The sequence below is a fragment of the Patagioenas fasciata genome, chromosome 17 (assembly GCF_037038585.1).
Source record: "Patagioenas fasciata isolate bPatFas1 chromosome 17, bPatFas1.hap1, whole genome shotgun sequence".
Classification (NCBI taxonomy): domain Eukaryota; kingdom Metazoa; phylum Chordata; class Aves; order Columbiformes; family Columbidae; genus Patagioenas; species Patagioenas fasciata.
Window position 1 is genome coordinate 14,312,991 of NC_092536.1, and position 11,462 is coordinate 14,324,452.

At 43.7% G+C, this 11,462-nt stretch overlaps 1 protein-coding gene across 1 annotated transcript in view; it reads left to right on the plus strand.

Moving 5' to 3' along the window:
* Positions 1–9,087, plus strand: part of MAJIN (membrane anchored junction protein) — an 18,658-nt gene extending 9,571 nt beyond the window's left edge. Inside the window, exons 6-11 of the mRNA XM_065851754.2 lie at positions 898–929; positions 1,727–1,836; positions 4,288–4,342; positions 7,048–7,120; positions 7,533–7,677; positions 8,799–9,087. Of these exons, the coding sequence (XP_065707826.1) occupies positions 898–929; positions 1,727–1,836; positions 4,288–4,342; positions 7,048–7,120; positions 7,533–7,677; positions 8,799–8,844 (461 nt within the window). The 3' untranslated portion in view covers positions 8,845–9,087. The remainder of the gene's footprint in view (positions 1–897; positions 930–1,726; positions 1,837–4,287; positions 4,343–7,047; positions 7,121–7,532; positions 7,678–8,798) is intronic.
* Positions 9,088–11,462: the final 2,375 nt, after the last annotated feature.

Sequence of the window (11,462 nt, forward strand, 5' to 3'; positions counted from 1 at the left end):
TAGTAATAATGGTAATAATGTCTTTTGTATAGTTAGCAACTGTCATTGCCTCACTAGTGTCTCATTTTCTAGGTTTTCTAGGAATTCCCTGAACAGCCTTAGGCCACAGCTGAGACCTCCGTGGGTCTCTACATTTAAACTCCCTGTTGTGAAAACGAGTGTTTATTCTTACTATTTCCTGTTCTGACTATTTGTCCCTGAGAAAACTTGCTGTTTTTTCTTATGAATGTTTAGCAGATAATCTGGTCTCCTTCATAAAATGGACAACTGGTCATTTCTTAATCTCACTCGTTTGCTTGTGTGTAGCGTCTCCTACCAAATGTACCATGTTTGGACGTAAAATCTTCTAAACGTGGAGAATTCACTCACTGTCATGTACACCTTGTTTCGGTATTTAATTGCCCTCCTCAGATAGTTGTACAGCGTTTCTATTATAAAATTTTGCACAGCATAACGTGCTGATACTTTCAGACACTGATGTTTTCAGTTTCTGTTGGCAGGGATTTTTCTACAAGAAAAATCAGAGATTAGCTGACCAATATTCTGTGGAGAATGTGCTCCAGATGTCCTTGCATCTTCCATCTGGTGTCCAAAGCACAGAGTGATGCTGAGAGTTCTTCAGTTCCTTTTTCTTTTCTGAAGACTCCTTCAACTTCTTCAAGAAAAGCAGTTGTCCCCATCCCATCGCATGTGGTGTTCATAGCCTGGAGTTCTAGTTCTGAAAGAGCTGCATTTGCCAGTTTTCGATTTCAACATATCATATGCAAGTCCAGCATTGTTTCTAACTAGTTTATCTTGTTCTGGCAAAGTGACGTGCGATACAAAAATGTACTTTTAAATTGGTTAAAGAAAGTCAAGTCTAAATATTCACCAAATTTTATAATACTTCTGTTACAGGTAAAGACATAAACAAGACCAGTTATGAGCGTGTAAGTTGTGTGCGTGGTTTTGTTTTGCTTTGTTTTCAATTTATATTCTAAATAATCTGGAGAAGCAGATTATATGTAGGCAATGCTACAGTTCTCCTATTTCTAGGTGTGAGTTGGGCAGTGTAAAGTGGCACTGAGTTCTCACCTAGAACCATCTGAGTTGAGAGGGATCTTCCTGTCGGTCCCAGTGGACTTGGGAGTGAAGTCCTGCCTCAGGACCGAGGGCCCTGCTGGCTTCAGTTCAATGTATTAATATTTTCTACAAGTCTGATCTGTGCTGTCCAGTGGTTTCTTCATTGTGAAAGTCTGTATGAGGTCAATACTGGTGAATAATTAAGGCATTTCCTAGGTACCGAATATGTCATAAATAACAAAGTTAAGCTTCTTTGGAAAGTTTTAGTTTCCTGTGAGCTCAGGCTGAGTTTGTTTTCAATATGGGGAAGTGTCTGAAGATGGAGTGAATAAGAGAAGATGTCCAGTCCAAATTCCTCAAAAGAATTTTTTCTCTCTTTGCTAGCATTACATTCCTAGGCCCTCCTCTGAAAATGGAGCAATGAGGATGTCCTGGAAAACAGTATTTTTTGTTTAAAACTGTTGAGCATAGTTCTCTGCATGACCTCTGAGTGCTTATGTTCTGTTTGAATAAAGAAGCTAATCTTTTATTCCTGAATCATTTTTTGGTTTTCATTGTGTAAATGTGAACAATTTTGTGGAATATGAATTAACTCTTAATTTTGTTCCAAAATAGAAAAGTTGGAATCAATTTTTATCAATACCAAGTTTGCAATGTTTTGAAGGTCAAGAAAAGAAATGAAATGTCAGAAAGTCATGCATTGAAAGAGACCATGAAGAGGAGAAGAGTGGAAGTCAGAGCAGAGAGCTCATGCCCACAGTCGGGTCTGGACAGGTCAGCTGACTACAAAATAGTCTTCAGGGCACATGTCAATGCTTTTAGTGTCTTCCTCATATTTAATTCCTGTGTAATCCTTTGCTCCATTTTTCTTTTTCCTTCTCTTTTATAGATGACAGTCTAGGGAGCATTTTGCCCATATTTGGAGAAAAGTTGTCCTGTGCTTTCAGCTTGCCATCCTGTGGTCTTCCTATATAACTCCTTTGTGTTAATGTGACCTGTAGAATCCCAGTGAGATGAGAACTCAGCAACTAGACAAAGCAGTGCGCTGGCTTGCTTAGCTGAGCCAGGGATGACAAGGGAAGAACTGGGAACAATTTTCTAGCTGCCTCGCAGCCAGTGGCTCTGAGTCGGCTGGTGAATGCTGTATGACAGCAAAACACATTGGAGCTTAATGTTTTCAAAGTGCTTTAAAGTCTCAGGGAATTGCACATGTTGTGAGTATTATCATACATCTTTCGTATTGGTTTGTTTGGTAGCTAAACTCCTCATGGTGATTCTAAAGCAGATGTCTATCTCACGATTTCAGGGAATCATTGAGGTTGGATGGGACCCTTGATATCAAGTCCAACCCCTCCTGCTAGAACAGGGTCACCCAGAGCAGGTTGCCCAGAATGTGTCCCCTCAGGTTTTGAGCAGACTCCAAGGGTGGAGATGCGACAACTTCTGTGTGCAACCGGTTGCAGTGCTTGACCACAGTTGTAGTCAAAAAGTTTTCCTTGTGTTCAGATTTAATTTTGTTTTTTTGCAACTTGTGCCCTTTGCCTCTTGTCCTGCCAGAGGTGCTGCTGAGGAGAGCGCAGCTCCCTCTTCTTCATTCCCTCCCATCAGGCATACATTGCTAAGATCCCACCGAGCCTTCTCCAGGCTGAACAGTCGCAGCTCTCAAAGCCTCTCTGCATATGAAAAGTGTTCCAGTCCCTTTGCCATCTTTGTGGTCCTTTCCTGAGCTCACTCCATTGAGACCCAATCCCGTCCTGTGGAGCCCAGTCTGGGCAGAGCACACAGCTTGGTCTCAGCAGGCCTGAGCAGAGGGGAGGCATCACTTCTGCTGCTGGCAAAACTCTTCCTAACACACCTCAGGATGTGGTTCGCTGGCTCCAGCATGAGGGTGCAATGCTGGCTCATGTTGGCTAACTTGGTTCTTGTCTACCTTTCAGAGGCAGGCCCAAGATTAGTTATAGACTAGCAGGCTTCTTTCTTTCATGGAGTGTAGCTTTTAAAAAAAGAAAATGCCTGTCTGTAATTAATATTAATAATGTGGCAGACAGTCCCAGAGCTAGTATTGTGATTGGAAGTGTTTTTTTTTTTACCTCTCCCCTTCCATGGTGATGTAAAAACTATGTCAAATCATCCCCTTTTTTGCCTTGTATTCTACCCAATTACCGAATGTGTTTCAGGCAGAGATTATAACAAAAGAAGTATGAAGCCAGTTCTTTTCCTGCTCATACAAATTTAGTCCTTTCATTGCTTTCCCCTCCCCTTTCTCAGTTTCTAGTCCAAATAAAACTGCTGTAAATGAGTGAAGAATGAGACCAGGATCCAGAATGCTTTCTCATCTCTTTTAACCAACTCGTGAGTTGTAGATTCATAAAATACAAGGGCAGAAAAGGCTATTTCATGATCCAATCTGGCAGTTTTCTTTTATTGATGTATCTTGTCTCATCAGATGAGCTTAAAACAGCAAATAATTCTGAAGTGCATTCTTGAGTTCAAAACTAAATTGGTGAGGCATCAACTTTAAGCCTTCTGTCATTTTTTTTCCAATTACTCTGTTAGACTGAAGAGCTCATTCAGTCTGAGCATTGCCCCCCTACCCAGGAAAGAGTTTGTCTGCTCTAATCAGACCACCTCTTACCATTTTTCCTTTTGGACAACCTCTTTTGCTCTTAATTCCTCACAGGGAATTTGGATTTGGCTTTTCTTGGGCTGCTGTTGAGTGCTGAACTAGCAGAATCTCCAGGTGTCACTCCCCAGAGACACTGATCAGCTCAAAGACCACTGTTTTGTGTGTGAAGCCAGGATTTTTCCACATGTGCATCACTTTGTACCTCTCTGTACAGTTTCCTGTGGCATTTTATTGCTCCATGACCAAGTCATGTAAGATCTTCCTATGGCTCTTTACCACCTGTTCTTCCCTTTATGTCAGTAACCTTGCAGGATTTGCAGGCTTTCTCAGTTTGCTGCTCATCCCCCTTTCCATGCTGTGTAACACCTTTTTTCTCTTTAACTGCTTGTTGGTTTTACTAGAAAAGCAGGAAGCCAAATACTGGAATGAGTGAGACTTTGAAACGTGAGTACAAATATAACTTAAGGGTATGGATGTTGTTGGTTACAGGTACTAAAGCCCTGATTTCTAGTGAAATACTTGGAGTCACCATTTACAAGATTGCTCTGTTTTTGTGACTTTTTGTAAACTCAATTCTTATTTTTTTGCCTTATTTTTAGAACTGGAGCTGAGTGTGTTCACCATAAGAGTAAAACAAAGCATGGACTTGAAATGGTAAGCTATAGCACATTCAGAAGGAGACAACCACATCTGTTTAGTCCTAGATTCTTAAAGTGGCAAGCATAAAAATGCCTTCAGGTATTTTTTCCCTTTTCACCTGCATCACCTGCATTGAGACATCTTTGATTGCTGCTCCTCAAACATAGCCAAGGGATGAATTTTACAGGGAGGTGACACACGCTTTTCTGACTGTCAGGCTAGGAACTTAAGGGGTGAACTTGGCTTCTTAGAGAGGAGCGCGAAGGTTTCCCTTTGTTGTCCCCAGGAGTCCAGTCCTCTTTTACCTCAGGTGCCCTGTTGTGCAGAACTGCACGAAGAGCCAACAGTGGGTTCTGACACCTTGAGACTGGCTTCAGTGTGAATACTTGCAACTCCCCATCAGTGTCCTTTTTCTGTGCAGGTAGCCTGTCAGGCATCTACCTCTTCTTGAAACAGTGACATGACTTTTCTCACTGTGGCACTGGAAGACAAATTTACAATAGGATTGTTCCAGAGGGATTGGCAGTTGCTTTTTAAAACTGCTGTTCTCCAGAACCCTCGTCAGGAGCGAGAGATTCTTTTTCTCTTAGCCCAGAGGCTAAAAGGCTGCTCTGACAGCTGCAGTTAGGTGCACCCTTTAGGTAACATGGTCTTCCCTAACACCCCTGTTCTGTTCCTCCTGGCTGTTGCCCATCCTCCCAAATGTCCCAGTGTGTTTCTTCTAGTTTCTGGCTGCTGATACGCATGCTAAATTTAGTTCAAATCCCTACCACACTATCACCTTCCTGGTCTTACTCCCTCTCCAGCTCTTTGGAGAAAGTATTTTCTAGGAGGCAGACTCATTCCTTTTGGGATTGTCTGCAAAGGAAGCCCAAAACTTTCTCAGTAAGGAGACTGCCTGGCAACTCCTCAGGAACATTCAGTACAGAAGAACTTATCTAGAACACAAAGCCTGTTTATCTGTAAGACCTGTATCACTTCTTTCCCGCTTCAGCTTACCTGTGCAGGATTAGTGACAGGTCTGTACACATGTCATTTCTGGCTTCTTTCCTCAGGTGCTCCAAACACTCTGTTGGTGGGATAAGGGTCATCCTCTGAAAGGTGATTGTTTTATTCCCCACTTTGCTGTAATCACTGCTTCCATAATGCTTCTGCTCCTTTTACAGTGGCTAAATTTCCCAAACGTTAGAGTCCTTGAAAGGTGGAGCTCCAGATTAGCCTGTTGGACCCTGAGGAGCAATGTGGTAGGTGGCAGAGACCACTGTAACCTCATGGTTGTGTTAGCTGATGCAGGAAGACATGTCCTGAGCTACTCACAGGTAAACTGTAACTCTGATGAATGAATCATCAACTCAGCAAACTCCAGTTAAAGTGAGAAGAACAGATGCTCATGTCACCATGGCGTATACCTGAAATTTGCACTAGTCAGGGCACTGTTACACTGAGAGGGCTGTCCAGACACAAACTGTTGTGTTTATGAATACCAGAGCAGATGTCACGAGCACTGCGTGAAATGGTCAGATGACGTCTCCCTTATGTGCATTTTATGAGATCAGAGCCAGGTGCTTCTGTGATGTACTTTCCATTCGGTTTGCTCTCCACCTTGTTTCTTTCGTATTCAGGATGAGAAGAAAGAATTGATTTGGGAAAAAAACGTATCAGTAGCACCTGTACTTCCACAAGATTCTTCTGATTGTTCCTCCAGGGTTCTTGTTCAGTTTATCAGCAGTGTATGACTTTTTATCCACATCCACATGGTGTTTCGGGATGCATCTCAAGAAGGGAAGGGTCTTGTTAAACATGAAGGAAATCTGTCTACTTAGTACATGTAGGACTGACTTTACAACATGAGCACTGGATTCAGGAGGAGCACAGAATTGCCGCAGTCACATGGCTGTTAAATAGATTGCATCGTCAGCTCTCATCCAGATGCCTTCTAGGCTTGTGATTTTGACAGTGGGCTGTCTGTTCAGCGTGGTTGGAGTCGAGCCCGCACATCTTACCACTTACCAAGTGCACCAGTAGAAGTGAAAGAAAGAAAGAGAGCTGAGAGATGCTCAGGCTGTTGCTGCAGATAATTTTCCTAACTCAGTTAATGCTCTGAGGCCGTCTGAAGTTTGGTATTTTACATGAACCTGAGCTTAGTGCAAGAGAAATGCCATCAGGGAGTGGCTGTATTCTTCTCTAATCTTCTCTCTATGACACAGTTGGTTTACTCCCTCTTAAGTAAGCTTACATGCTGATTTTGTTGTTTGTGGTACTTTGTGTTGCTGCTAGCCTTCCTAATGTGTATTCCTGGCTCACCTCTTGCTTCTGGTGCTTTTCAGTTTTGTCCCTTCCCTGTTACTCTGTTTCCTACAACGCCGTCACAGCAGGGCTAAAGTCTAGGACCTGCATTGTCCAGTGGCTGTTATTGCCCACAGCACCTCTGTTGATGTTTTTTAAAATCTGTGTCTATGCCATAGCTGCTGCTTATTCTTTCACTATCTGATATCTTAAGGTCTGCTAAATGAATTGCAACTTTATGTTAGTCCTGTGAATGTCCTGAGGAGGGAGGGGTAGAAATATGTTGGTGGAGACCGTCCTCATAGTATCAGAAAAAAAAAAAACGAAGAGGGTAGGCCTTGTGTTTTAATTCTTAAAGCAAGCAAACAAACAAAGATCTCCCATACAATAGAACTTTATGTTGTGTAACAGTTCTTGGGTTTTTTTCCTTTCAGAATTCTTCCAAAGAAGATGGGTGTGAGTTCAGTCCAGCATCCCTTACCACCGGCTGTAACCAAGTGAGTTCCTGTAAGTAAGGAATTCCTGAATGGTTTCCTTTAAATTGGTAATCTTAAATCAAAAGCCACAATGACTACATTTGCATTAGTTTTCCTCAAAAAATCGTGTTGGGTGTTTTCCAGCATATGAGATCAGGAACTACAACCACTGTAAAGTGGTAGGTCACCAGTCATTTTGGCTGAGACTGTCTTCCTGCATAACAAATTCCCATCCATAGAGCTGGGCTATGTGACTCAGAGCTGGACAGTGAGATGGGAGCCTGTCTCCAAATCGGTCTGCACTGCAATTGCTTTGAAAGCTCGTGGGTGTCACGTTAGTCCAGGTCTGGGCCCACCTCTCAGTTTCAGGGTCTGTTGTTGGGTGTGCAGGGAGTGTGGAGAGAGCAAGCTTGTGTCTCGGTTCCTGCTGCTGTTTGTTACAGGGAGACCTGTGGAATCTACCCTTGAACAAAGAGCGGCAACCGGTCAGGCTGAGGGTGCAATGCAGCTGCTGCAGCAAGTGGACGAAATGGCAAACAAAGGAAACATGGAATCAGAAGGAAGAAGTCTCTCAAAATTCTGGAGAAGGTACTAATCCTGCAGCTCTGAGCAGATAGAGTCCAGGCTATGTCCAAGCCTGTGTCAGAGGCTATGCCTGATTCTGGCAGTTCAAGTGATTCTACATGATCTCGAAGAATTGATTCTTCTTTTCTGTGGTTAAACCAAAGTCTCCCATGGCAAAGGAATGTTCACAGATGTCCTTTTGTCTTGTGGGAAGGTGCGACATTCCCAATAAATCTTCCTCTTTTGAGCTGCTTTTGGGGAAAAGTCTCCTGAGGGGGGATTACTGACCTCAGTCTCAGCCCTTATACAATGGGGCTTTTATCAACTGAGGAAGGCCATCTACAGCCTGCTTTCTGAGGGACTAAAGCATTTCGTCTTCTATCAGGGCCTTCCTGTCCCATTAAGGTAGGTATGACCTTTATTTGGCCACTTAGCAACTGCAGCCTTTGTGACTTTGACTCCCAAAGGTACCATTTCAAATAGAAATTAGAGTGACAGTGCAAACAGTTGCTGGGCATTGTTGGCTGAATCAGTGCTCTAAAGCTGTTGGAGGTGTTTTTGACAAGTGCAGTCTGTCCCCATCTTTGATTATCAGTTCGCTTTTAAGTCTGGAAGGGCTGCAATAAGGTCTCCCTGGAGCTTCTCTTCTCCAGCTGAACACCCCAGCTCTCCCAGCCTGTCCCCCAGCAGAGCTGTTCCAGCCTCGGGTCATTCCTGGGGCTCCTCTGGCCCCTCTCCAGCAGCTCCATGTGTGTCCTGTGCTGAGGACCCAGAGCTGGACCAGCACTGCAGGGGGGTCTCACCAGAGCAGGGCAGAGGGTCAGGATCCCCCAAACCTGCTGGCCACGGGGCTGGGGATGCAGCCCAGGGTACAATCAGCCTTTGGTCTGTGAGCGCACATTGCCGGCTCATGGCCAATCTTTCACTCACCATCATAATGTATAGCAGTCCCTTTAACTATTGAGACTAGACCATTATGGCACAAGTTGTTATTTTTGTTCCCTCTGTCTTTTCAGTTGTCCTCTGTAGTATTTTGTGCTGGGGTTGTGTCTTTCTGGTGGACAGAAATCACCTTATTATTACAATTCTCAGGGAAGTATTTTAAGTATAATGTGCTCTTTTCTTTCCTCTTCTTGTTTCCATAGCATAATCTTTTCACCTCTGCAACATCTTTTTGGTGGGAAGAACTGACCTGGAAGTACTAATTGTTGTGGAAAGGTAAACTTGTAGTGTGAATGTTGGGTTGTTTTGTTTCTCTTGTAATTCAACTTTTTTTCACACTGCTTGTCTCAGCTATTAAATGCTTTAAATGAAGTTCTATTTTGTTCACATTTTCGAAGTAATGTTCTTAAGATGTGGGATTATAATGTCTTTTTCTTCACAATCTAGAGTTTTTGGAAAAAGCAACAAGCTTTAAGATTTTGATCCTTAAGTGTCATGAAGAGTGAATTTTCCATTTAAAAATCTTTAGATGAGATTCTAATAAACAAGTATTAACTTAGAACTGTGTGCTTTTTTATATATCAGTCTTACCAAGGCAGAAAACACTCTTTCCCTGCAAGAAAAAAGCAGAGATTTCTATTATTACATGGACTCCTGTGCTATGCTTCACAGCATTAAAAAAGTCAACATTGGTGAAAATATTTTGGATTAGATTTTACCACTGGACTACAACTTGCATAATTATTTATGTCTTTGGTATGTAGTGGGATGCAGCTGGGAGTTAAGATTTCATAGAGCATGCTCAGGCAGCTTTTTGCCATCATGCTAAGCGCATTTACAATAAACTGTCTTTATTCAACTGCCTCCTGAGCTGAGACACTCTAAGCAAATGATGCACAAAGCTCATCTAACTCGTAACACTGAGTGGTTGTTACTCTACCATTAGCTAAATGTGGCTGTTTAACTGCATCTCAGTGGTAATTTGTCTGGCAGAATGAGACAATGCTCTAATTGAGTCAGATAATGCATCACGTGGTATGTTTGGCTTCTTTCCACTCTGGTCCACAGCTTATACTCCCTACATACTTACATTTTCCTTCCTGGCCTCCCATCAGCTGTGAAACAATGCTTTCTCTCCAAAAAGGAAGGAGGAGCTGAGAAACGAGTTCAATTTATCCTGTTTTCCTTAGTCCTGTCCCACAAACACTGGTAAAGGCTGAGAGCACCAGGATCCAATCCCCTCTATTGGGGGACTGTAGAATGAGACAGTGGTGAGGACCAGGAAATGGTTAAAGAGTTGACTAGGTGGATGGGAAGCCATAAGTAAGGGCAGATGTCCATAATCTATCCACCTGGTTTTGTCCTCATTAAAGGCTATGCATGACTTCCCCTTGGTGAAGCCATGCTGACTGCCCCTAATGACCCTTTTCTCCCTGATCTGCCTTGAGATGGCACCAAGGAGAAGTCATTCCATCAGTTTCCCAGGGATGGAGGTGAGGCTGACCGGTCTATAGTTACCCGGGTCCTCCTTCTTGCCCTTTTTGAAGACTGGAGTGACATTTGCTTTCCTCCAGTCATCAGGCACCTCTCCCGTTTCCCAAGACTTGGCAAAGATGATGGTGAGCGGTCCAGCAATGACCTCAGCCAGCTCCCTCAGCATCTGCAGGTGCATCCCATCCGCACCCATGGATTTATGGATGTCCAGATTGCCTAACTGCTCCCTAACCCAGTCCACACCGAGGCAAACTCCTCCATTGTTCTGCCTTCCTCTGGGGCATCAGCGATACGGGATCCTCAGCACAGCCTCCGGCAGAGTAGACAGAGACAAAGAAGGCATTCAGTAACTCTGCCTTCTCTGTATCTTCTGTCGCCAGGGCACCCACCTCGTTCATCAGTGGGCCTACATTGCCTCTGGTGTTAGTTTTATCTGCCGTGTATTTGAAGAAGCTCTTCTTGTTGTCCTTGATCCCTCTTGCCAGGTTTAATTCTAAGGAGGCCTTAGCTTTCCTAGTTGCCTCCCTACACCCTCTGACAACAGCCTTATATTCTCCGCAAGTGGCCAGCCCCTTCTTCCATGATCTGTAAACTCTCCTCTTCCACTTGAGCTTGCCCAGCAGTTCTCTGTTTAACCACGCAGGTCTCCCGGCTCCCTTCCTTGACTTCCTACGTGTTGAGATGCTCTGATCTTGAGCATGGTAGAAGCAGTCCCTGAATGCTAACCAACTATCTTGGGCCCCTTTACCTTCAAGTACCCTTGCCCACGGGATTTCCCACAGCAATTGCTTGAAAAGTTAGCCCTACCGAAGTCCAGGTTTGCTATTCTGCTTGGTATTTTGTTCCTGCCACGTGAGATCCTTAACTCCACCATCTCATGGTCACTGCAGCCAAGGCAGCCCTCAAATGTTTACCACTTCAACCAGACCCTCCTTGTTAGTGAGGATGAGATCCAGCAGTGCTCCTCTTCGAGCTGTGGCAGCAGTTGCACTCAACATACAGGACCTTGCAAGTTTACTACGGGACAGAAAGTGACTGTGTTAGTGTCCCATACAGTCATAACCATACTGGAACAAAAAGGTAGCCGTGGGTTGTCCCCCTTGAGATTCCTGAAGTGCCAGGCAATGTTGTTTGAACAAGATGATATGAATATTGTCACTATTAACATTGTCAATCCAGCTTCTTTCCTTAGTGGACCTATTTCAGAGCTGGTGGTCCACGATTGCTTGGAAACAACAGAAGTTGTTCACTTTGGGGTCTTCTTGCTTCTCATTGGATCTTTTTCTCTGATTCCATGTGGGCCTTTGTTTCATTCAGCTGTGGACATTGTTTATGGTCCATAGCCTTGCAGGTCCTGTTTTGTTTGAATAAAT